The sequence below is a fragment of the Papaver somniferum genome, unplaced genomic scaffold, assembly GCF_003573695.1.
Source record: "Papaver somniferum cultivar HN1 unplaced genomic scaffold, ASM357369v1 unplaced-scaffold_132, whole genome shotgun sequence".
Taxonomy (NCBI): domain Eukaryota; kingdom Viridiplantae; phylum Streptophyta; class Magnoliopsida; order Ranunculales; family Papaveraceae; genus Papaver; species Papaver somniferum.
The window spans coordinates 14,168,974-14,194,841 of NW_020622381.1; the positions used below are offsets into that span (position 1 = coordinate 14,168,974).

General features: G+C 36.8%; 3 protein-coding genes and 1 pseudogene across 7 annotated transcripts; all 4 read right to left on the bottom strand.

Annotated features, from left to right (window-relative positions):
• Nucleotides 1-2,344: 2,344 nt before the first annotated feature.
• On the bottom strand, nt 2,345-4,817 carry LOC113333168 (universal stress protein PHOS32-like). The gene is made up of 4 exons (XM_026579681.1): nt 4,524-4,817; nt 3,468-3,577; nt 3,252-3,370; nt 2,345-2,727 (listed from the first exon to the last, which is right to left on the bottom strand). The coding sequence occupies exons 1-4, from the start codon at nt 4,699-4,701 to the stop codon at nt 2,640-2,642; spliced, it is 495 nt and encodes a 164-aa protein (XP_026435466.1). The 5' UTR covers nt 4,702-4,817; the 3' UTR covers nt 2,345-2,639.
• Nucleotides 4,818-5,121: 304 nt separating this feature from the next.
• On the bottom strand, nt 5,122-6,657 carry LOC113333060 (UPF0481 protein At3g47200-like). Its single transcript, XM_026579551.1, has one exon. It carries the CDS (start codon nt 6,573-6,575, stop codon nt 5,358-5,360), a length of 1,218 nt encoding a protein of 405 aa, XP_026435336.1. The 5' UTR covers nt 6,576-6,657; the 3' UTR covers nt 5,122-5,357.
• Nucleotides 6,658-6,703: 46 nt separating this feature from the next.
• Nucleotides 6,704-11,868, bottom strand: LOC113333062 (probable serine/threonine-protein kinase PIX13). 5 transcript variants are annotated; one of them, XR_003351772.1, is made up of 9 exons: nt 11,238-11,458; nt 10,483-10,929; nt 9,829-10,203; nt 9,492-9,701; nt 8,529-8,900; nt 8,119-8,362; nt 7,886-8,033; nt 7,141-7,683; nt 6,704-6,972 (listed from the first exon to the last, which is right to left on the bottom strand). XR_003351772.1 is itself a non-coding variant. In XM_026579554.1 (9 exons), the coding sequence occupies exons 2-9, from the start codon at nt 11,269-11,271 to the stop codon at nt 7,303-7,305; spliced, it is 2,211 nt and encodes a 736-aa protein (XP_026435339.1). In that variant the 5' UTR covers nt 11,272-11,311; nt 11,737-11,868; the 3' UTR covers nt 6,840-7,302. The 5 variants fall into 5 exon arrangements, 4 of the variants coding, with proteins under 4 accessions (XP_026435339.1, XP_026435338.1, XP_026435337.1 ...); XM_026579554.1 differs by adding an exon at nt 11,737-11,868 and having other exon boundaries at nt 6,840-7,683; nt 11,238-11,311; XM_026579553.1 differs by adding an exon at nt 11,468-11,596 and having other exon boundaries at nt 6,840-7,683; nt 11,238-11,311.
• Nucleotides 11,869-12,086: 218 nt separating this feature from the next.
• Nucleotides 12,087-16,869, bottom strand: LOC113333063 (annotated as a pseudogene).
• Nucleotides 16,870-25,868: the final 8,999 nt, after the last annotated feature.

Sequence of the window (25,868 nt, forward strand, 5' to 3'; positions counted from 1 at the left end):
TGTTGACCCAATTTTTTATGGATCAACTACGGTTGTTGATCCCATTTATGGGATAAACTCCTGTTGTTGATCCAATTTTTTATGGGATCAACTATTGTTGTTGATCCAATCAACTTCTATTGTTGACAACATTTTCTTGGATTAGTATAATCATGCTTGTAGTTTAAATCATGTAAATTTCTTCCAATGTTGAACTTATGGTGCAATGGTAGCATGACTGACTCTATGTCAGGTGATGCGTGTTCGACTCATGCCAAGTTCACTCCATTTACATGGATCAACTTTCATTGTTGATCCAATTTTAGTGGATTAACTTTCATTGTTGATCCAATTTTAGTGGATCAACTACCATTATTGATCCACTAAATTGTATCAACTTCTATTGTTGATCCTTTTTTTTTGGATAAACTATCGTTGTTGATCCACTAAACTGAATCAACTTCTGCTGTTGGTTCTATTTTTTATTTGGATCAACTATTGTTGTTGATACAGAAATATCTGAACCAGTGGTGGCGGCGGCGGTGACGGTAGTGGTGGCGACGAAGAACTAGTGGTGGTGGAGGACTGGTGGTGGTGAAGGAGTGGTGGTGGAATATTAGTGGTGGTGGTGGTTGGTAGGTGGTGGTTGTTGAACGGTGGTGGTGGGATGGTAGTTGAATGTTGGTGGTGGTGGTGCTAGTGGTGGTGGTGAAGTGGTAGAGGAAGAAATTTGTTGCATTTTGAAATAAAGAAAAATATTATATGGGTGAGGGTATTAACGGAATGTAATTTTAAATTGATAAGGTTATTAAAAAGTAGGGACATATTTATTATTGTATAAGGATATATTTGTAGGGTGTTAAAACTAGGGACATATAATTAATATACCCTCCAAAGAATGGCAAGTTTTCTTCACAATCTGCCTACATGGGGCTCAGAGGTCTTAGACCCTCCTCTTGTAAAAATCTTTGGATACATATATGGAAAATTAGGGTTCCTTACAGAATCCAAGTCTTCACATGGAAAGTTGCTAGAAATGCTCTTCCTGCGAGAACTATTTTGCATACCAGAATGCCTATGCATAGTGTTGATTGTGTTAGGTGCAATGATCCTCAAGAATCCATAATGCATGCTTTGGTTCTCTGTCCTTTTGCTAGTCGAGTTTGGTTTCTCTCTGATTTTTGCATCAATACTCAATTCTTTCAAAACAAGTCTTTTATTGACTGGTTATTGTTTTGGTTAACTGACCCTTTGTATAGACTCCCTGATGATGCTCAGTGTCTTTTTGTTACTATCTTATGGTCCCTCTGGACTAGTAGGAATAACTTCATCTTCCAAAACCTGAAAGAAACCCATTTAGCTGTCCTAGCAAGAGCTAGAGCCATGCTTTTAACTAGAAAAATTTGTCTTACTGTTTCTCATACTACTCCTATTAACCTATGTGATACATGGATGCCCCCCTCTGTTGGTTGGATTAAGTGTAATACTGATGGTACCTATGATGACCTTACTGGAGCAAAGGATGCAGGATATGTGATGAGGGATTTTTCAAGTAAAGCCTCCTTTTGTGCCTCCCTGGTTTTTGAAGTAAAGTCTGCTGAAGAAGCTGAAGCCAGAGCTATTTGGGCAGTCCTGAAGAAAGTCTTGGAGCAGCGTTTAACCCATATCATTATCAAAAGTGATGCGAAGAATCTCATTGACCAATTTTCAGTTGGCCTGTTTGGTGGAAACTCGCGTATATATGCTATTTTCAAAGACATTCAGTTTTTTCTTCTAAATTAGTGGCTTGTATCTTTAATTTCCAACAGCGTGTTCTAAATTAGTGGCTTGTATCTTTAATTTCCAACCGCGTGTTTGTAATTCAGTAGCTCATGAGTTGGCTCAATGGACAAAAACAAACAAAGCCTCTATGTACTGGTTTGTGCCTCCTGTTTGGTTATTGCCAACAGTTAAGGGGGTCAGTTGAGGGTGGTCATTAGCCTTTTTGAAGGCCTTTATCTTGAAAAAATAAATAAATAAGTACAATGAGAGCAAAAATTTGGACCCTTTGGAATTTCCACTGATTGATGAAAACCAGCAAACTTAGAGATTCCACCTCAGGAACTGATTCAGCATAATCAATTTCAACGAAGACACTCGCATAATAACCAACCTCTCTGCTAAAAGCAGTATCGCAGTATCGTCTACACCAACAGGAACGCCAAAAGCATTCCCAAGAGATTAAAAAATTTATTTCTTTCCAGTATTCAATACCGAGACCAGGAAATTCTGCCCAAACCACAACAGTAGAAACATTCTAATTTTCAGGTCTGAAATGTGGTTCGCAGTCCCTAATTCGAACCACTTGAGAATCAACAAACCACAATTTACTTCTCCAAACAAAGATCTTATTAGCTTCACAAAAAAGAGATTCTATTTAGGTTACCATCCCTTGCAAGAAGAAGAGCTCTTAGAATTGAGTTGATATCATCATTACATAACACAAAGCCAGAAAATTACAACCTAAAGGTCCTAAACCATGAACTGTTTTTACATTACACCCAGACAGACACACACAACAACATGGTTTTTATTTACTGAAGTTCCAAACAGAACACATACATAGGCTCCCACTTCCGACAGTGGAAATAGCAGGGAGAGAGAGAGAGCAGACGTAGGAACTAGGCTGAAGTTTCACCTTGCTTCACCACGGTGACGGGACAAGATGCATTGCTCACCACATAGTTACTAACACTGCCCAAGATAGCCCTGTAGTACATAGGAAAAACAGAAAGAAAAAAATCAATTCAAACTCAAAATTGGACAGATAAGAGTCAGGTTAATAATTCCCAGGCTCGAGCACAATCTTTACCCCTAAGCTGTTCAGTTATTTGGATCTCTTTTTCCTCTGTAAACTAGTGGAGTGCTCGCATTATTATGTTAAAACTCTGTGTACACCTTTGAACTCGGGTTGCTCGAGCAAGCCGACTAAAAAAGTTTAACAAACTAGCAAGGTTGATCGTTTCTCTCTGTCAACCCAACTTAAGGTCGTTCTGACATAGTCATCCAATTTCACCTGAAACTATATGACCCAACACCTAGAAATATATTTCTACCATAAATACAAAACCATTAACGCCTACGAATATGCAGTCATGAACTCTGCACGAATAAGCCGTTATATCAAAATCCATTAACAAAATTTATAACTTTAAAGGAAAAGTATCAAGCAAGACTCTCAAGTCTCAAATTTAACAATAGTAATTTTTCTTGTTTAGAATATCAGTTATTACCTCTTGAGCTTCCCGAGTCCTCTATTCCCAATGATGATACAACTGAGAGGAATGTTATCAACTGCTGAGCATAACTTCTCACGTGGGTCCCCCCAAAAGATCTTTGCAACCACCACAATCTGTTCACATCAATAAGCAAATCTCATTCATCTTATCTCCCAACACTATTAGAATGCATTTCAAAATCTTATTTTTCAACTAGTTAACTTAGCATACCTCTGTCTGGCTAGCAGCACAGTTAAGAATCTCCAAGGTTTCAGCATCAGGTTTCACCCCATACTTCTTCATGATTACAGCATCTGAGAACTCACTCAACGGAATCAAAGCTGCATAAAAAACAAAAACAAAAAAACAAATACCTATTAAACTGAGAACTAAAAAGACCAATCATCACTTAATGTTAATGAGCCAATAACGAAACAATGTAAACTATTTTGCACTGCCCTCTCTACTAGCCGAAACTGTCTTCTTTTGTCAATATCTGTCAATAGACAGCGTAACCATAAATGGCAAATCAACGAGCGGATGTTTCATTTATTTTTCTTGCTGCGGTTGCTTTAGCATTGCTCAATTTTATAACCAAATGTTAGTGTTACTATCCTAGGTTATCTTCATATGTGATCACATCATAATTGAGTTGAAATTAGGTATTACAGCCTTCTATTACTCAGATGACTGAAACAAGCAACTAACCAGACCAGCAACATACCTAATTATTTCTCTACCAGTAAAACATACTACATCCCTTGAGACAAAACTAACATAAAACCCCAACAAATTTATAAACCAATCATGTGACCAAAAATGTATTAATACAGGTTTCCGTTAAACAAATTGCAAATGAGCCAAACTAGGACAATAAATATCTCTCAGTCTATGGAAATTGTTATTTTTATGGAGATTTTTTTTTTTTGAAGCATGTTTTTATGGAGATTAATACGTATGATTTTTTCATCTGGTTTTCACCTGGATCAATTCACACAACAAGGTATACTAGATATTTCCAGCTCCAAGGGTGCTTTGGTCATGAACAACATAATTTTCATTTTCACTTTGATTTTTGGTTTGCCCAATACAAGTCCAAAGATCAAATTTATAGGTCTTGATTACATAAATTTAGCACGATTACACAAAACCCCAAGTCACAAAATAATTAATAATCAAACAAAAAAAAAGCAGAAAATCTTGGAACCCTTAAAAAAATTGAAAAAAGTGAAGATAAAATTTGTAAAAAGACGGATAATTAGAGAAAGAGAGAAAAAGGGAGCTTACGAGAACCGGTGGTTTCCCAGAGTTGCATTTCACCACCTTCATAGTAACCTTCAGGTTGGATATTAAGAAGGATAAGATGATCACCAGTACGAACAACGTTGTCAATTGCCCATTTCAGAGCTTTCTTGCTACATCCTGAGAAATCAACTGCAACACCAATTCTTCTCTCACTTGCCATCTTTCTCTCTGATTTTGATTTTCTAAATTTAGGTTAAATTATTGAGCTTTGCTGTGAGAATTTCACACTTTTAACACAATACTTTATAAAAGAATGCTGCACTCGGCAGAAGAAAATTCGACACGTCACATACAATTACACAGAACCGGCTGCTAAGAAATGACGCTAACGGGAGTATCATTTTTCTTAGAAGGGTACCAATCAAATAGGTGATAGATGTTTTTTATTGGCATGGATTTTGGTATTCCCTAAACAAAATTGGTACCCCTATTAGCAGAGTTGTTTAAAAAGGTAAATAAAACAAAAGTGAACAGGTGTGTTGCATTTTTAGTGGCTTTGGTCGGAGTCAAATGTTGTGTCACTTCATTTGCATCCTTTTTCTTATCGGCGCTGCTTCATTTGTATAATTAATCTTTGGCACGCCTAATTTGTTAATGAAGAGCAAAGTCCAAATTAACTTTTTTTTGTTTTTGTTTTTTTGTGTCCTAGATCTGTAAAGAATATGATGCTTGCCAGTTTATTGTACGGACTGGTAATTTACATCACCCAATATCTTTATCACCGGGAATTTACACGATGTGTGCGTCCTTGCAAAAACAGGGAAACTACTTAGGTCAATTGACTTCTAGCACGATTTATTGCAGCTTCATGCGCAACTAGAAGAGGTTGAACCACTTATTAGTTCTTCTATTATATGCATTCACTTGTTCGCAAAGGCCCGCGTAGAAATTGTCCTTGCCGACGATATTTTGATCGCATACTAATTTCTTGAAGAATTCCGGGACCATTTCATCGTTTCCTAAACGATTAGTTATAATTTTGTGCTGTCGAAGTACTTGTACGTCGTTTGGAGATTGAATGAGACCATCCATGAAGAACACATAAGATGTGACATACATTGTAGAGTTCACAGAACAAAGCTCCAAGGCGATGAGGTTGCGTAAGAGATTATTTGTGTAGTTATGAATCCTCAGAGGCGGGATTTTCAGAACTCCGTTCGCGAACTTTATGTTTAACAAGCTAATGCCATCCGTCGCTCTCTTGAACTTGATTCCTGAATGCATAAGCTTCTCTGCAGGATTTACATTTCTATACATTTCATTGTTTTGTTTTGGTAACACTTTTGGATATGAAGGGAGGTAAGTGTTGCGAACTAAATCAAGTAAATGGTTTCCTTCTCTGGAAAACTTCTCATGAAGAATGTCATCATCGTCTCCCGGGATTAAAATTCTGAAGAAACGAAATGCGAGTTCAAGAAGAGATTGGTCACACTGTTTGGGAATTGGAACGAGTTCAAATAAACGCTGAAGAACGAAAAAGGGAAGTTGGTTTTCCAGTAGTATCATGTCAGACCTTACACTGAAAAGCATCCAGCTATTGGCAAATATGGGTTCCCTTCTTTGCCTTAATTCCTTTTTACAGTAAGTCAGGAAGAGTTCAATAGTGAAGCAACCATCAACAATCATCATCTCCACAAATTCATTACTACTCATATTGCTTAGTTCTTCGTAGCACTTCCGGGCTCTTTGTTCCAACTGCTTCATTGCTTTGACACAATCGTCAAGGACCGACTCCAGGTTTGGTCTTCGGTTGAGAAGAGCACGTAAGTATCGCCATTTATGTTTTTCCATTGCTTCAAGCCCTTGTTTGCCGTGGTGAAATGGACCAATTGAGACTAGAACAGGCTCGAAAGAATTCTCGTTACCCTTGCGTAGAACTTCAGGGGCTACATAGATACAAAGTGAGGGAGAAACTGATTCCATCTTTTCTCTGATCAGGGAAACCAAGGCATCACTTGAATTTCCCATCTCAGCTATTCTTCCATGATCTCCCACTATTGTTGTTGTTTCTTGTTTCAGGTTTTCAGAATCCATCTTCGTCTTGAACAAATTCTTCGTACGAAACAATTAAGACTGCATGAAATGCTGAAAATTCTACATGCAGATTTCTGGTAACTACAAAGAATGACAAGTAGGAAACAGCTTGGTATGACTTTACTTGGCAAAGTAGCCAAGGATTTTAAAAGGGTACTGAACAACTAGTATTCCTTGCTTGCGAACTCAGGACAAAGTAATTAAGTGGGAACATTCATAACTTGATTGATAATTTAAGTACTAAAAACAGTTTAAACCACATAAAAAAGAGAGGCTGATACAGTGATAACATAAACAAGGACCAAGAACGAGCAGTTATCCTCTATCCTGATATTAAACCAACAAAAGAATGGAGCAGAATTGATACCTGTTTTGTACCAGCTCTAAAAAACTGCCACTGTTTTTACACAAAAAATAATGCTACTTTTAGATGGGCATTCATCCCAGATTAACAAACAAACCTAAATACATCAGAAGATCAGTTTTAGTTTCAGTGCAGGGCCACCTGAAAAACCTAATATAGAGAAAGGGGCCCTTAAGCTACATATAGTATACAAAAATGTACCTCATGCAAAGTTACGACCATTAAGCAGGGATGTGGTGGTCTTCATCACAAACCTTTTGCCATCTGGGTTTTGTCCCATTTTTAAGCTCTTCATTTCTAAGCCTTCAGAGGGTCCAAAACACAGACTAGAAGACAGCATTAAAACCTTTGCTCAAAATGGAGTCATCGTCCTTCATGCAGGTCTTCTGAGAACACCGCTGTCCTAAAGAGGTTGTCATGATCAAAAGCGTTCGCCCCAGAGAAGGGACCTGAGGAAAACATTGACGAATTCCTGTCGGATTCATAGTTGCCATTTGACTGTCCTAGATTATTGGGAGGAACAGAGGTGGTGGTCAACAAGGATTCTTGATACTCTGTGATCCTCTGCACCATTTTAAGAGACTGCACAACTTCTCCCATTGAGGGCCGCTGGGTTGCCTCGGGGGAAACACAAGCTGCTGCAATTGTGCAAACACGTAGATAGTCCTCCTTTGGGTATTTGCGGTCAAGTTTTGGATCAGCAAGTTCCTCCAAGCGATCCTTATCTCGAAGAATTGGTCTGGCCTTCAAGAACAGAACCCATTCGTTTTTAATTTTGCCAAATATGTATAGAGATAGTTATCACATTTGTATATATAGCAAGATAACTCTAATTAATAAAGTCGATTGATTTGGTTTAGTTTGATCTGTGCATACAAATGACAGATATATTATTCACCACAAGAATTGAAAGAGGACAATAGTTAAGCTAAAGCTAGGCACTTACCCAAGTTACCAGGTTCTCCTGGCCTGAACGTTGTGACATATCTACAGGAGGCTTTCCAGTCAACAGCTCAAGAAGCACAACACCATAGCTATATACATCGCTCTTTACAAGTAGATGTCCAGTCATGGCATACTCAGGAGCTACATACCTTGAGATCAGTAAGGTTCTGTCATTATCACTTGATAGTAGAGTAATCATATGAGAGGAGAGAGGACATAAGAGAGGTTACTCACCCAAATGTGCCCATCACACGAGTAGACAGATAATTTCCCTGTCCTTCAGGTGCCTGTTTGGCCAGACCAAAATCAGCAACTTTGGCGTGGAAGTTGTTTTCGAGTAATATATTCGACGCCTTGAAATCTCGGTGGATTACACTAGGTTGTGAGTCCTCATGTAGGTAAGAAAGACCTCTTGCAGCATCAAGGGCTATCCGCATTCTGGTGTCCCAATCCAAAGGACAGTTTATTCCCAAGGGACCTGAAGAATAATATAGCTCATATCAGATTAAATTACATTAAGGAACTATATACTGTACTTGATAAGAAAATCAAGAACCTTGGTTCCTTTGGTCTCTATCAGCACCAGAGGGAAACAACATTTTCCAACAATAACAGGTAGGAAAAAGTTCAGAAAAATGGATTACCATGTAACCAGTCTTCTAAGCTTCCATTTGGGACAAGCTCATAACAAAGAAGGTTCTGTGAAGATTCGCGACTGCTAAAGTATCCTACAAGCTTCACAAGATTACGGTGATGTAGCCTACTCAGCATCTGCACCTCAACCAAAAATTCTTTGTCACCTTGATGTCCTCCATTTGTAAGCTTCTTAATGGCGACAGCCGTGCCATCAGTTAGGAGGCCCTTGAAAACCTTGCCAAATCCACCCTCCCCAAGCACGCTTGCAGATTCAAAGTTATTTGTTGCTTCTTTAAGCTCTTTATAAGAGAAAAATCGGGTACTGGCAGGATGGGGAAGAGATCCTTCTGCTGGAGCTGTATCTGCCGTCCTTGGCTTAACTGCAACATACATCCATTGACTTGATTGGTTGAAAAGATCCAAAAGAAAATAAAGATAGACGCACTTCACATACTTTTGGTTCCTGCAGAAATCGTTTTTCCTGAAGAGTTTCTCTAGGTAAACGGTTTACTCATGCAGAGTGGCAGTTGTAAAGGCACGTCAACTGCATCACAAATGAGTGACTCAAAGGTATCTTGTTGCATCTGGCTTCATAGTGAGATACACCCTTCACATCCCGAAGTAGGAAAGGTATTTATTTCACTTTGAAAAATTCAGGCAGATTAGACTAAACCCAGTAACTCATATGGAACTAGATCTGCTGCACTTTCGCCAGTTCAAAGCAAACAGAAAGGAATCATCCAAGAAAACAAAATGACATGCTGGAAGGAGTTGATGGCATAGTGGAGGGTCTTTATTATCTAAGTTGCTTTGGTTCTATGGTAAGTTCTTTCCAAAAAATTGTTGCGACAGCAAACCCTGATTAATTAGATGGCTCTAGCAAGATTCCAAATATCCTACTCTCAGTTAAAACAAAACACAACATGAATGAGGTAACATTTGGCATGACAAGATAATCCTGGATAATATACCTGGTTCTTGAGCGGGAACATCCTTCTTTACTAGATCCGATGTGCATGAATAGATCACAAGCGCACATATAATGACAATGATCAGGATACCAGCTCCAGTACCAAGAATAGGAAGATAACTTGTATTTTTCCCTTTGCTTGCAGAAATAGATGTTGATGGAGGTGATACGTCAGGTGGGCCAGCAATAGGCGATGCAGCTGGAACAGGAGCTGTAATCAGACGCAAAATCAAATCAGCATCCAAGAAAAAACTGAAACATGGGTATAAACTAATATGAGATTTAGTGACTAAATATATAATTCAGCAACTTTCTATGAGAGGAAACATTGCAATTACCACGAGAAGAAGGATCCCCTGGCTTGTACCAGGTTAAGCTCAGAAGTTGGTAATCACCCACTAAGGAAGGGTTGAGACGTATTTTATGCAGAGCAAGTGAAGAATTCATATCATCCCTGTCGGCGGCGGAAAAGCTGATTCCAGTATGTGGAATGACATCCATTGAAATATTCAGGTTTGATAAGCTAATTACATAAAAGTTGATGATCTCAAACTGCGAAACTCGCAGCCTCAGCTGAGACGCTAATTCCTCCAGAAAAGGACTCCAGTCTGAATTAAGAGACACATTCATGAGAAGAAGGTCAAGCTTTATAGGATACACACAGTGGCAATCTTTACTCCCTTGTTTCTGCACCATGTCATGTTCACAGCAATCTGATTGTTTGGGGGGAACCAAATACCCATGTTAGGATAGATTCAAATATGTTCTTACATGAAACGGAAATATACAAATATGCATAAACAGCTTCACTAGATATTGTCTAAACCTTCATTCCTACATGTTTGGATAGATTCAAATATTGTGTAACCCTTCATTCTTCACTAGATTTTTAGTTTTACTTGGTATCCTGATTTAAACAGCTTAAACTTTTATTTCGGGAACCACCTAAGTTAAGTAAGTCAAGTTAGGAAATAAATAGAATGTAAATTTACCTGCTATTCGAGGAGATAATGGAGGTTGTGATAAACCATTAGGAATTATACCCGTTCCAGAAGGTGTTGGGGAAATAACTGCCAACTGATGAGGTAAAAACCCGTTACCGGGAATCGGAAAATGAGTACGCTTCATTGACGGTTTTGATAAACTTGGATTTGAAGGAGGCTGACCTGCAGTTACCAATGGCCCATAATCTGGAGGATGAGCAGGAGCCGGTGTTTGTGATGGTGTACCACGCAGTATGAAATGTTTACCATGCCTTCGATGAAACAACGGACGTTTAGAAGGGGAAATCTTAGAAGTAGCTGGTGAGGAAGCAGTACTCTCAAAGTTTAATAATGGTTCTTCCAAATGATTTTGAAATTTTGCGCCTAAAACAAAGGTCATGTAAGAAGCAATGACCAGCAATTCGAGCATCACCCATTGAACCTTTCTGGACAATCCTGCATATAGAGTTTCCACAAGATGTCATTACCCTTGCAGTGCATCCTTCGGAGTCTTTAACCTAACAGTTCACTAGTCATAAAAGCAACCAATTTTTTTCACAGACAAACAGCAAAGAAACTAAATCTACAGGACCACACAAGTTGAGTTCATTACTAGAAATAAAAACTAGCCAGATAACCAAAACCCTAAAAATCCTACTTTGATTCCTGTAACTTCATTGTCTTCTAATAACATTCAAAACCCAGCACAAGCACAGCCTCACATTTTACTCAAATACAAAGCTCGAGGAGAGTTGGAAAAATACCTTCTGAAACACGGAAATTAGACATGGCCGCCATAAGCTTTAAAGAATCACTTCAGTTGAGATCTATATAAATTCTGAAGAAGAAAAAAGAAGACTTCTGAATCTGACTGCATAATACTTAACAACAAAATTAACTACTTCTGAGCAAGTACTAAACATGACCGAGTACTTAACAACAGTAGAAAATTAAGAAAGTGAGCTCAAAATGAATGATTTTTAAGATAACCCACCATTAATAATGAATCAAAAATCATATATTTCGAGCCCATAAATAAATAAAATCAGATTATCTTTTTTCTTATAGTTGAGACTTCAGAAAGTGAGAGATTTTGACTGGTAAAGTGAAACCCTTTGTTGGTATTGTTTTTATTATTTAATTAGTCATTAGTGGGAGTGCTATTATACTAAAATCAAACACTACTGCAGGTTCTTCTCATTTATGTCTCATAACGTTTTTGGTCAGCGTTTCTAACGGAAAACATTTCTTATTTTATACTACCTTTAACTATAATAACGGAAATCAACATGTTACACAACGGTTTCCATGGAGAAATGAATATCTTCATCCCATTCTTTGGCTGAAAAAATTCTCGTGCATTTGTTGCGTGTAACCCAATTTCTGAAACAAAAGAGTTATCTTATCTATCATTATTACATTGGATTCCATGTGTCCATTTATCCTCTTCTGTGCCACATTGAAAACTCAATGAATAATAAGTGCTAATCCTACCAGATTAGGTAAAACGTAAAATAGGATCAAACACCCTTTTGTGTCATCTTAGAATAGGCGTGATATATGAATTGATCTTCTGAGTGTTATAATATAAAATATTATCCACTGTTTATATTAAAAAAAGAAAAGAAAAGAGGAAGAAAGCCTTTTACTTTTTTGGCCTTCAAAGAAGCATATGGTCATTTTCTGCTTATCAGAGGGAATTCAGGTTCTGCAAGGAGACAGTCTTGTAAGGCTTGAGAATTGAATTCTTAGTAGTTTACTCGCATTTCAAAGCATGAGCAATTTCCCAAATAACTGACTCATTTTCTCGACTCAAATAATCTGAATAATCCATATCTCGGTAATTTTCTTCTTGTCTATTGCAGTTCACAATTGTGACAATGAATTTTTCATTCACTAGTGTGTATAGATACATAGCTTGTTCATCCTGAAAAAGATACAAATCGAACAATGAAATGACATAACTTATCCTCTTAAACTAAATAGGTTGCAAATAAATAATCAAAAGGAGATCTACGATTTAGCTTATATACATGCATATAATTACCTCGGACAGCTCATAAAATTCATCGGGAGAAATTTGCAGCAATTCTGCAGCAGCTGGGCCAGTACACCATGCCAAAATCTTTGTGCTATCATCAACAAGCGGTATTTTCAAATGGAAAGTTCGAACAACTTCATCATCACAAGCACAACGACAGAAATTGCATTGCAGGTATCCATCCGGCATTTCATTCGCAAAATGACCACAAAGGGAATGTGAAAATCTTGAGTTCACATGAAAATGTTCAACTTGAGCAAGTCGAACAACGCATATCTGGTCAAGTTGAAATCAAGGAGAATAGGTCTTTTGTTAGATGTGGTATACAGGAGATAAGTGCATAAAAACTAAGACCTGGCACATCAGCACGGCTTCATAGCGGGAAGAAGATATCTAAGATATATGGCATTAGAAGCTTACTCAGAATAAAGGGACCATGAGTTTAAAAAAAAAACATACACGTGTGATGTTAGTCAGACCGGAGAGATCAGAAAGGCAAGACAACTTGTGAAGACAAGATGAGTTCAGCAATGAAGGCGAGCAACTTAGGTTAACTAAAGAAGCTCCAACGTCCTTCTCAAACCATGAAACTTCAATCCTGTCAAGTGAAGCGGACCAATCATATGACGAGTTCAGTCTATGAACAATCAATTTTGTTAACAGTGAAACTGAAAAGTACGTACAGTTTTTGTGGTGTCATATAGCATGTCAATCCAGATATGTAGATTGTGTGCCCAAGGTTCAATCTTCCAAGTGACCTGAGAAATAACCCACATATTCAAATACTGGTACACGGAAGGAGTGAGGTGAAGTCCTGAAACCTAATTTAAGCAAAATTCAATTTGAAGTGTGCTCCTTTCTTGTAAGGCACTTCATGACATATATAGGTATATACTTTTTCTTTTTAAACTACAAGCCTTGATAATTACATATTTTACCAACACATTTAGAGGACTCGAATAGAAAAAGTTATTTTTGAGTACTGAAGCGATTGTTACCAAGATGTGACAAAATGCAGCTTGGCTGTTATTGCTCCTGTTTTATCTTCAATTTGCAAGACAAAAACAGTTTCCCCAGTCTTAATTTCTCGAAACATATTTGTAACAATTCCATAAAGGCTGACGCTAGTCATCTTGTCATGTAGATCAATCACAAATGTCTGCAACAATGCTTCAACGCGTAGCAGTGTTAATAACCAGAAATTCAGAGAAAATTAAGCAATAAAAGTGGCTGTCAGGCTTACCTATATATTTTCAAAGCACTTGGACAAACAAACACAGTCAGTAATAAAGGAAAGTTAAGGATAAGCAGATAGAAAACCAAGTATACAAGATATATATTATATCCAGCCATATAGCCAAATTCAATAAGCCTCAAGGTGGAGAAAAGAAAAAGAATAGAAGAGATGTTTACAAGTAGCAATTGACTATAAAAAAAAATTGAATACTCCAACAAAAGCTTTACGACTAATATATTATACTTACTCGAAAAGGATAGTTACTAAAGTCAATAGTGCCCTCAGAGTTGCAGGGTAAATTCACTTGAGAAACCTTAGGTCCCTGGGTATGACTTGTTGCATTCAGTGCCCTTGATCCTTGACTTCGGTTTTGAGTGGACGCAATGCATATCTAAGAACCTTTGAATCAGATCAAATCCAAACTCTACATAGTATTATTTTATAATTAAGGTAGTACTGAGCAGGCAACAAACCTGTTCCTCACGTGGAATGAAGGGAACCAAATATAGTTATGTAGCAGTACCATATTCTAGGAAAAGCTCCTCAGAAATTTCGATATTGCTCTTTACAGCATTTGCAACCCAAGGTCTATCCAGTGCAAGCATGCCTCCAACACTGAAACGCAGTTGAACATATAGAGTGTGTGAGGAAACAACAAGGTTACATGATTTGTTTTTAACAGTTAAACTGATAGAGAGGAGAAAATAAATCTGTACATTCAGTATAAGTGTGTACCTGAAAAGATTGACAAGGAGAAGCTGCTCTCCCCACAAGATAAATTTTATATTGACACCTTCATTATCAACAAGAGTTATTTGCTTTGGCTGTACACTACCAAACCTTCCATGATGTTTGATAAAGCCGATCGATTCAATCCTACAAAAATAAAAATGTCTCCTATTAGCATACATAGATACAACAAGCCCCCAGTTGCCACTGAAGGTAAGTTTTTTGTTTGGATCTAATTAAGCATGCTTCGTTAAATGGTAGATCTTGAGACTTGACTTAACTAGTAATTAAGTCATAGTAAAATCTTAGAGCCTCGTGGCTTCAGCGATTCACATCAGAATAAAAATCTCCCTAGTGCATGGTGTCATGTTGTCTAACTGAATATTGCAGTTGTAGGCATAGAGCTGAGGCATTGAAATAAGAAGCGCTTCTTCAAGGAACCATACGATATTAGAAAGCATGAGCTTGAAGCCAGCGGTGAACCTTATTCCTACCTTGCATAAAAAGAATATGCAGCCCCACTATTATTAACTGCATCATGCGAGATGGAGGAGAAAGTATCCGAACAAAACTGAGCTCCCAGAAGCATTGCATCCTCATCTTGATTCTGCGAGAAAGCAAAAGAAAAAAAAAACAGCTCTGGCTATTCAGATATAATATCAGGACGAGATGGATACGAAGGATCTGAGTCAACTAGTGGAGGAAAACATTAAACCATGGTTGTACAGAAACTTTCAAACCATGATAGATGAATGCGAAGGCATATATTACTCAAAAGTCAGTGAAGCTGTAAGAAAGATAAAGTGGTGATGAGATGAGTAATTATATTTATTTGCTTTCTTCATTCTGTGATGCAAGGTGAAGAAAGTCCATACATGGAAAAATCAATCTTATAGCAGAATTCAAGCAAACAGATCAGATAGCTCAGTGGAAGTTGCTAAATTTCATTCAAGAAATTTCTTAAAGCTAGTATAACCAAGAAAAGCAACATTGCAAGATAAATTACTACCTCATCTAACAGTATCACAAGATATTCTGTTGGCAAAAGTCGTCTACAACCAGAGCCTTCGGCAGCAGTCCGGAGACAACATCCTGTTAGGAAGATTTCCCTTCCCTTCTTAAGAATCCCATTATCGGGTGACTCAGGATCAACCAAGTCATAGTATCTGTCACGACCAATCATGCCATGGATCAGAAAAGGAACACCAGTGATAGGGTTACATTTATGTAAGAGTGAGCACTTTCGAATAAAGTTTAAAATGAATTTGGGATTAAAAGAAAATATCTATGTGATGGTTGACAAGATACACAGTAGGAAAAAGGTGAAACACTGATACCGATAATGGAATGGTAATACATTGCCAACATAGTTGAACGAAATACATAAATGAGCATAACCTACATAACTCAAACCGGGTTGAATGAGCCTTCAAACAAACTACAATCAAATAACTTCGTGTACAAGTATATAAGGGTATGTCTGCGCCACATTTTCGTAGAACAGCTAGCAATAGATATTATTGAATTAAAGCTTTAGAAAGTAGCAATCTCAAGTCAACCATTGACAATAGAAGATACTCCAAAAAGCTGTATAATATATATACCTACGGTGCAGATACAGATCAATAGTATTGGAACTCCAAAAATCTCCCAGACTGATCATATAGATATTCGTACCTGAACAAGATACATCAAATCAAAAACAAAAGTTTATTCTTTAAACAGAAACCTGTAATGCGAAGACATCTGCAAAGAGAAAAGAAATGTTAAATTAACAAACTCAAACCTGGAAGCACAAACACATCGAGAACAACAGCTTCAAGAATACTACTCTTAGACAAAAAATTCTTCTCGTATATCCAATCAATCGTAACAGCATTAGGAAGCCGTGTTCTCCGATGTTTCTTTTGCAATTGAGTAATCAATTCTGGCTTCCTTTTCGAAAACCCAAATTGAGATTGTTCATTCCATGCCTAAACAGTAAAAAAAAAAAATTTAATTTATCGTCTTTTTCATCATTTTTAACCTACACCCATTACACGGAGAGATTAAAAAAATGAGAGAGTACCTGAGAAAGATCAGATAAGAGAATAGCAGAAGTAACACCACTTGAATAAGCAGAACATGTTTTTAAAATCCGAGATACAATCCAATTCCAAGATGGACCTGTGTAATTGTTACTACTTTCTACATCCCTATCTGAGTCATTCTTTTCATCAGATGTTAAAATTGAAATAGCGTAGTCAATGAATCCAAGAAATGCATCTTCTTCTTCTGCTTCAACTTCGCCATTGTTGTTGTTGTCTGTGATGATTGGGTCAATAAAAGTAGCCATGTTAAGAGTTTTCTAAGGGGTTTTCATTTCAATGTTAAGAGAAGCCCTAATTATCAATAGTTTGATTTGAAACCCTTAAACCCTAACCAAATGTGGGGAGGTGTGAGAAAAATTGGCGCCAAAAAAATGGTGTTTTCCCCTTTCTGGAGCGGCAGATTTAACTTTGGGAATTTTAACAAACTGCCACACTTCCAAATCCCGATTCAAGAAACTGCCAACTGCCAACGTTTTTTTCAGAGTTTATTTAATGCCACAACCGTTAGCACTAACGTCTTGGACCCACATGATTGGTCAAACTTTTTTGACTTTGTCCATATTACTTACACGTGTCTTATGTGGACGGCTCAAGATGTCGTGCACGAGATTATTACACGTAGCACAGGCTAAATGACTATTTTATCCTTCGTGGGATTGAAAACAGTTTGTAACTTTGTATCGTTTCATTTTTCTTCTAGGGTTTGCTCGTTCTCTCTGTCCGCTCTGTTCTCTAGTGGAAGAAATTAGGGTTTGGGTCAGTTTTCAGCGGGGTTTTGCTTAGGTTTAGTGTCTGAGTAAAGGGTTTTAGTAAAGATTGAGATTCAGAAAAAGAAGGGGAAGGACAAGCAGCAGATATGGTATGATTGCAAACCCTAATTTCGTTTTTCTGAGCTAAATTAGGGGTTTTCTCTTAGGTTTCTGTTTCTCTTTCTTGTACTTTTTTTCTCTTGCTCTATGTCCGCTCTGTTCTCTAGTGGAAGAAATTAGGGTTTGGGTCAGTTTTCAGCGGGATTTTGCTTAGGTTTAGTGTCTGAGTAAAGGTTTGGGGAGCTAAAGATGAAGAAGAATAACGGGAAGGACAAGCAGCGGATATGGTACGATTTCAAACCCTAATTTCGTGTGTTTGATGAATTTTATTTTAGGAGTTTTCTGTGTGAAGTGTGGAATTTTTAAAACCCTAATTTCGTGTGTTTGATGAATTGATGAATTTTATTTTAGGGGTTTTCTGTGTGAAGTGTGGAATTTGATGAATTTTATTTTGTTTGTTCATTTACAGTGATCATACATATTATCCATATAGAGATATCAGTGTGTTTGTTGTGAATAGTAAACTTAATTTGCTATTCCCTCACATGGATAGAGATAGAATTGACCTTAAGGAATTTGAGCAGATGTTGCGTGTTAAGTTGCATCTTGATGAAACAGAAATTCCAAATTTATATTGGACCATAGACCCATGTCTGCCTGAGTATTTGGTTACAAATGAAGACTTGTTTAAGTTTTGGGAGCATGTTGTACCTGATGATAGAGGCTTCATATGTTTACAAATGAGTGTAATGAATTCAGAATTTAGGAATGATAATGACTTCATTAAGGCTGCAATGGAACAACCAGTAGTAAAAATTGATGAGACTCCTAAGAAGGCACCTAAGAGGATTGCTAAGAAGCCAGTTTCAAAGGAAAAGTCAGTAAAGATATCACCTACAAGGAGATCACCAAGGTTGCATGCTCAATCAAAGAATGAAAACTCAAATGGAGGAGCATCTAGGAAGTTGTTGTTCATGGATCTGTTAAATGAAGTGGAATCTCAGGGTTTTTCTTGCCTAAGTCAATCCACTGTTGTTGGTTCTAGCAGTACACCAGTTGATAACTTTAATCATGATTACTGGGTTGTACAATGGTGGAAGACCAGCAAAGAAGAGGAAGAGGAGCTATGATGAACCTGAAACTGTGGTGAAGAAAAGGAAATGTGGAAAGTGTGGATCTACTGTTGGTCATAATAAGAGAACCTGTGCTGGTGGTGATGTTGGTAAAAACCCAACTGGATTCATGCCAAGCACCGAGTATGATGCTGCAAACTGCACCTTCACTAGTAGAGATCATCTTGAAAGTAGCAGTGCAAGGGGTAAAGCAAAGGTGAACAAATCCAGAGGTACATCTTCATTTGTTGGTGAGTCAACATGACCTAAAAACTTTGAAAGAGCACCAGCAGAACCTAGCACCCATGGATCTACACAAGATGTTCTGAATTTCAGTCAGAACTTTACTGGTATTGGATCTGTTAGTCAACATATTCCTGTCACAAAGGGAAAGCAAAGCAAGGCTAAGAAGAAGTAGAAGTGTGTGTGCTTCTTGTTGTGTTAGATCTTTTTTTTTTTTTGCTTTAGACACTGATATCATTGTGTTAGATCTGTTTTTTTTTTATGTACCAGAATTCAGTTTTATTTTGATGGATAATCTTACTTTATGAATGGAAATGATAAGATATTAGTTAAGAACTAATTACATGTTAATAGTCTTTTGAAGTTCCTTACATATGGCATTGAGATTGAAACTTGAATGGATAACCCTATTTTTTGCAGCAATGAAAAGGTGGTCTGAAACCCATCTAAATGCTTCACAATCTGTGCAGATCAGGTAAGCAATGTTTCTATTGTGTTCATTTTTGCATATTCTCAGCTGCATTATTGACTTGCATTGCTCTTTGTAGCATTCTTGCTTATGCAGTGGGCATTCTTTGTAACAGTGGGTCTCTTCTCCACAAGCACAACAACAATTCTCTTTGGGTAACTTGATATTCTTGGATTTGAGTGGATGATTGGCAGAATCAAACCATTCAAAGTAGGTGCAGGTAGGATTTGAACACTTCAAGAACATTTCTCCATCTGTTTCTCTTGTGCTGGATCTTAGTAGTTGTCTTATACCATTGCAAGGTATATGTTTGCATCTAGAGTACATCCAGGGACAAACCTTAGACTCATGACTTCCTTGTTCACATGTTGGACATAGATCCGGGGTAGTTTGCTGTCTAAATTTGCTGTTGCTGCTGCTCTTGCTACTACTACTGCAACTGTCACTACCTGGAGAGTTTATAACCTTTTGGCTCATTTTTATGTGTTGAAATTCTGAAGAAATTGACTAATGAAGAGTTTGGGATCTTCATTAGTATATATAGAGCTTCAAGATGATGAATAAGACCGTTATAAATCCAGGTAAAATATGGATCGTCGATTTTTTCTCTTAGATTGATCCCACGTGTATTCCGACCGTGAGCGAATCTTGCACGTTTTTCTCACGTGCACCGAGTCGCTAGTTAACTCACTACTCTATAGCCGGTTAACTCAATCCCAGTGAACTGATTAACTCAATCCTTGTTAACTGATTCAGGGGCTTCTATGTAATTTTGTACGGATTATTTAATGCCACGTATGCACTAACAGAGACTAACAGCCGTTAACCGTTATCTCAAAAAAACGGGATGAAAAAAGTCAAGAGTATGGCATTTAATAAACTCTGAAAAAAAACGGTGGCATTTTCAGAAACTGCATATTGGAAGTGTGGCACTTTATTAAAATCCCCTTTAACTTTTAAGTCTCTATCTGGAATCGGAATATGGCTCTTCCAAGGCTATTCCCAATTGCCACGTCATCATGGGTAGAGCTTAGCCCAGCGATAATTCCCCATTTCATTATGTGATCTTGGGTAGAGACATTTAGGTAGGATCTTCTTAATCTTTTTAGCTCTTGGCATTGCACTTATGTGCCTAAAGAGAGGAATAAGGCGACAGATATTGTGTCTAAAACAGCTAGAAGTGATAGATTAAATAAAGTTTGGATGTTTGCACCTCCTAGTAACATTACTTGTTAAAGCTAGCTGAGGATGCTAGCTACGTAACTTCTTAACTATCAATATATTTTTTTTTCAGTTTCAAAAAAAAATAAAAAACTTGAGTAGAGTCTAGCCCCAGCGACAACAACAAATAACTAATTGTTTTGCTCTAATTCGGTCAAGTATTGTTTGTTTCTTTATCTTGACTTGTCAAAGCAATTAGACACGGTTTATGGTTGTCTGTTTCGTAAATTGGTTTATAGGAGAAACAAATTTTTCGTTCTTCATTGTTCTTTCTTCAAGTTTGTCTCCAAAAAAATTAATGGTAAATAAAATCTAAGTTGTATACTACTAATTCATACAATTCTTTTATTGGGTTTGATCTTGAGGGTTTCAATTGTTAGTTTCAAAAGCTTCCGAAGAGATTCATTAACTCAAGAATCAAAGGTAAGCTTTAATAAACTTGATAACCCTAACCTTTTAATTTTGTTGAATTGATATGATTATTATTAGGGTTTTCAATAAATAACATGAATTGAAATGATTGCTACGGTAACATAAAAGTTCATATCATTTAGCAAGAGATAGTTTATAATACCCAATATCTTTATTGATAGTTTCGAGTCGATTTTTACCCAAGTTAGCTATTTACCTTGTTATTTGGGTTATTTTTGAGTCACTCCTTTTGTCTTAGTTTAGGTTATGACACTTGAAATTTAAATATCTATGGCAGTTCCTACGATAATAAGCAAACTATTATTCTTTTGCCAGTACACATGGATGAACAAACAAACTGTTATTTCCACTACGGAAAGATTAATCAAAATTAACAAAACTCGTTTTAGTGGGCCCACTACCCCACCATTGTTTATATTTACTCCACTAACTTTTCACTACCGAACAAAACAAACTAATATTATATAACTGGTTTATAAAGTTTATATAGTATGAAATGTTATTTTATTATAATATACACGTTTAAGTTGTAAAAGTAGAAGTGGGCGGATGTAATAAGGCCGCCAGGGGCTCAAGATTATTCGCGCGTCCAAACTCAAACCGCGCGCCTTAAGAAGAAGCGCGCGGTTGATCTAGAACCGCAATGGGAAAACCAATAAAGTTTCACGTTTGCCCATCCATTTTTCTCTTTTGTTGAGTCCATAGTTGGATCAAAATGATTTGCCCATCCCATAGGAGTTGTCATTAGGAAACCTTCTCTTATAACTTAGTAAAAGTCCAGGGCGAAAATATAATCACCTGATAATGATTTTAAAATAGAAAATAATGTAAAAAATTAGAGAGAAATGCAGAGACAAATAAATAAAAGTAAATAAAATAATAAATATGTATGTGTACTTGTATTAACACTGAGAGCATCTCCAATGTTAGGGGTCGAGGTCATCCTGTGTGGAGGTCTTATTAACATTTTTTGTTGTGGGTCATTTACTACATGATAAAAAAAAACAGAGATAAGAATCTCTACCTAAATTTCACCTTCAATCCCCAAGGTCTTATTTAACACTTTTTTTTTAACTTTAGAGACAAAATATGATGTGGACTTAAGACCCAGGATCATGAAGAAAGTCTTATTTAGAATTTCTCCTTTGCCCCCACTTAGCCATGTCATATTTATTTATGACCTTCACCCTTGCATTGAAGATGGAAATTTGGTGGACAAGGTCTTAAATCCTAGGTGTCATGCAATTTTAAGATCTTGACCCCTTGCATTGGAGATGCTCTAACATATAGACTGTACTAATAAATATAGAGACAAATAACTTTAGATATTAGAAACTCAAAGGCTGGAGAGAATGAGAAAGAGATGCAACAAACACTCTCTATCAATCCAATGGCCGGCATAAAGATCATCAACTTCATTTGATAATTTTAGCACAACACCACAACATCATCTGGTCTCAAACTCCATAAATCAACAATCAACAACGGCTAAAAGTGACGTATGTACCTTTCCCTACACTGGTCGTGGAATGGGAAGAAGATGAAGGTGGTAGCCCTGCGGAATAAGCATGGCGCCTTTAGTACGTTATGACTTGTGGCAGTCTCGAGTAAAATAGCTGGGTGCTTTTAGTAATTATCTGCATTCACAAATTCCGCAACTTTGACTCGCTTCAAATTCTTGTAATAACTTCTTCATATGACGTCAAAATGACTCCATTCTTTCAACGTTAGCTTCGTCTTTTCGTCCGCTTTAATGTCATAAGAAGAAATCTTGTGTTGTATTTGAAATTAATAAAATAATTTTAAAAGATTAGTTGAATTCAATGAAATTGCTAGTACTCGCTTAAACTTTCATATCTCGATCACTGTATAAATTATCAGCATCTTGATTTCACAAAACACCAATAACCATATTTCCAATTCAAGTTTTGGTGAGCCACATGCACCCCAAACATGTTATCTTGTATACAAAAAAAAAGAAGAAAAAAAAAAGAACTCTTTTTACATGAAGCATTGTAACTCTTTAAGCAGACTTGTATAAAAGGAGTGTATGTTAGAGTAATGCTCGGTTAAACCCACAAGTTTTGCTATCTCAAGCTTGTTGTCAATGTTAGATGATCAAAATTATTTCTTTATTTCTATTATACTAAGTCAAGTCTCGGACTAAGTTAGAATTTGGTAATTGAGTATCAGACATCACCCTCAAAGACTAAAGATCGACGAAGACATTTGAAGAACTTTTGTGTCAAGTATGTGAAGACTGAACCATTCTATTTTTCTCATTATCTTACCATTCTATCCGTTGAGACTATGCCGTATGACTTCTAGTAGATTTACAAAGAAGAAGTTTCGAGTCAAGCTTGTCTTGTTAAAAATCTCGAAATATGATTTTAACAAAGATGTTCAACGGTCCTTAACAATATTAGTTCTAAGCAATTTATTATTAGTGAACTAATTTTGGATCAATTGAAAATTTCCCATGCAAATGATTTTATTACTTGGGAGTGTTTTAAAAATCATAAGAGAGAAATGCAGAACTTCTGATATTTCTGCTCAGGGTAGGATGGCATACCAGTTCGCAAACTATAGAAATCTGAGTTTCAGAAATACAGGTAAGGTTGGCGAACCATTTCGCAAACTATAAGTTTAGTTGGGAACAGTTCACAAACTGTGGCGAACTGGATTTTTGAAGTTGGTATTATAGGATAGTAGTTAGTGGACCCGGTTCACGAATCGTGGTCAAATGAGTTTGTAGTCTAGTAAAGTTGGCGAACCCGGTTCACGAACCATAGAACTCTGACATTAGCAACCCTTACGGTTCACAAACCGTTCTACCAACTGTCCCAACAGATCTTTTCAGATGCTTAAAGACTTATTTTTTAAATATATTTAGCATTGATAAAACTCTCTTTCACACTTTTAAGACTTCATTGATCACTCAAATTAACACTTATGTGTGTGCATCATGATTAAATTCTTAGGTGTTTAAATGAACATAGAATTGCTTTTAGTTCTTATGGCATAATTGCTAAACCGAATAATTATTGTACACGGTTCTGTAAGCGGTCCATATTGTATTTTCAAGACCTAAAGTGTTCGCTTGTTTCCAAAGTTATATTAGCTTGAATTCTAAGCAACCCTCGGTCTTGAAAATCTATAAATAGAGATGCTCTTTCAACATGGAAATTCAATCCCTCACACTTTATGTCTCAGTTGATTATAAAGTCGTCCTCTATAGACTTAGGTTTCCTATGGAAAACATAATTAGGTCTACGACTAAAATAATTAGCTTTGGATATTTGTGAAGACAAGCCCGACTATTTTTACTTCGATAGTTCGTATATCATGATCTTGTTTTATGTTATCGAGGTTTTCAAAATCTCTTTCGGGTAAGATGGATAGCAATCGCAAATTTCTTTTCATCTAAGACTTTGTGATTCCTGAAGATAGATATATGAAAACTGATATTAATTGATCTTTTGAAGATTGTTCTTGAGAGGTGGTAAAAGATCAAGGATTCTCATATAAGTGAGTGTAAGTGTTCCGGGTTTTGAGGTTTACTATCTTTGTCTATTGAAAACAGATTTCCAAGCCTTGATCTTTGATCTAATGGGAAATCAAATAAGCTTATCTGTCAGAGGAAGATTGGTATGAAAAGTCTTCACTTCGTCTGAAGCAATTCTTAGGTTGTAAAGGACGTCAACTAAGAGAATCAATTGCGTACGGACTTGCGAGGTTCAAAACACGTAAGGAGCGCGACTGTAACTGAATTGCTTAGAGGGTAGATTCTGTCTCAACTAGATTCCAGTCCGAAGTCTGATAGTAGGCTAGTGTTTGTAGTGGCTTAATACAGTTTGGTTTTCACATCTGGACGAGGTCCCGGGGTTTTTCTGCAGTTGCGGTTTTCTCGTTAACAAAATTTCTGGTGTATTGTAATTTTCATTTTCCGCATTATATTGTTTATCTTTATAATTGGATTGACGCAAGTTGTACGAATTTAATCTTAGTAGATACGTCCATCTAGTTGTAATCGATTACGAGACTTGTTTCTTGTAGAACTCGTATCTTGAAAGATAGATAACGAGTTTCATTAATTGGCAGAATTCCGATTGGATTATGGATACGACTAGATTGTTCTTGGATATTGATTTTTGAGATCGTCCAAGTACTCTTCTTAACAATCAGGTTCACTGACTCTTTTTCTATATACATACTGATTGAGAAGAGGTAAAGATATAAACTCTGTATACATATTATCAAGGATTATTCAGTTGGTATACTTGCAATTGTATTAGGTTTTGTCCATACAGGTTGCCGAACGAAAAAGTTGGTAGTGTAATTGGTACCCTGTATTTTCAATTAGTATCAGAGCATCCAAACAATATAAGACTTGAAAATTTTGTGTTTGTAAACGGTCTAGATCTGTATTCAATGAGTCAGAACATGTTTCCTCAGTTATAAAGAAAAGACTCATTGACATATTACCTAGAATTAAGAACACTAATGGTAAAGAGACCTCTCTCCATGGAAACTTATGTCTCTATCAGAGAACTTCCTCAACCACTCTTCAAAGACAGTTGAACAACCGGTTTTTAAATTCTTTTGATAAACTAGTTGGAAAAACTGGAAGTGTCGTTATTGTTCTTAGCTCTGATGAGGAGTCATGTTAGAGCATTGCTCGGTTGAACCCACCAACCGTTGGTATGTCAAGTTTGGTTCTCATATTTTAGTATCAAAACTCAATTAGAGTCACTTGATTAAATGTACTAGAGTCAACTTTGTTTAGGTTAGACTATAAAGTCTAGGAATGTTGAGACATACAAGTATTACCTTGAAGACCTGAAGATCGACGTATCGACTACAACGAAAACATCCTTCCACTTGAGGTATAGTGATACTGACTTGGCTCGTTTCCATTCCTATCGTTGCTTTCAAGTTGTTTAAGATTAAAATTATAACGTGCGAAGTTATATTTAATACTCTAGTATTAGACTTGGTCATTTTATCATGAT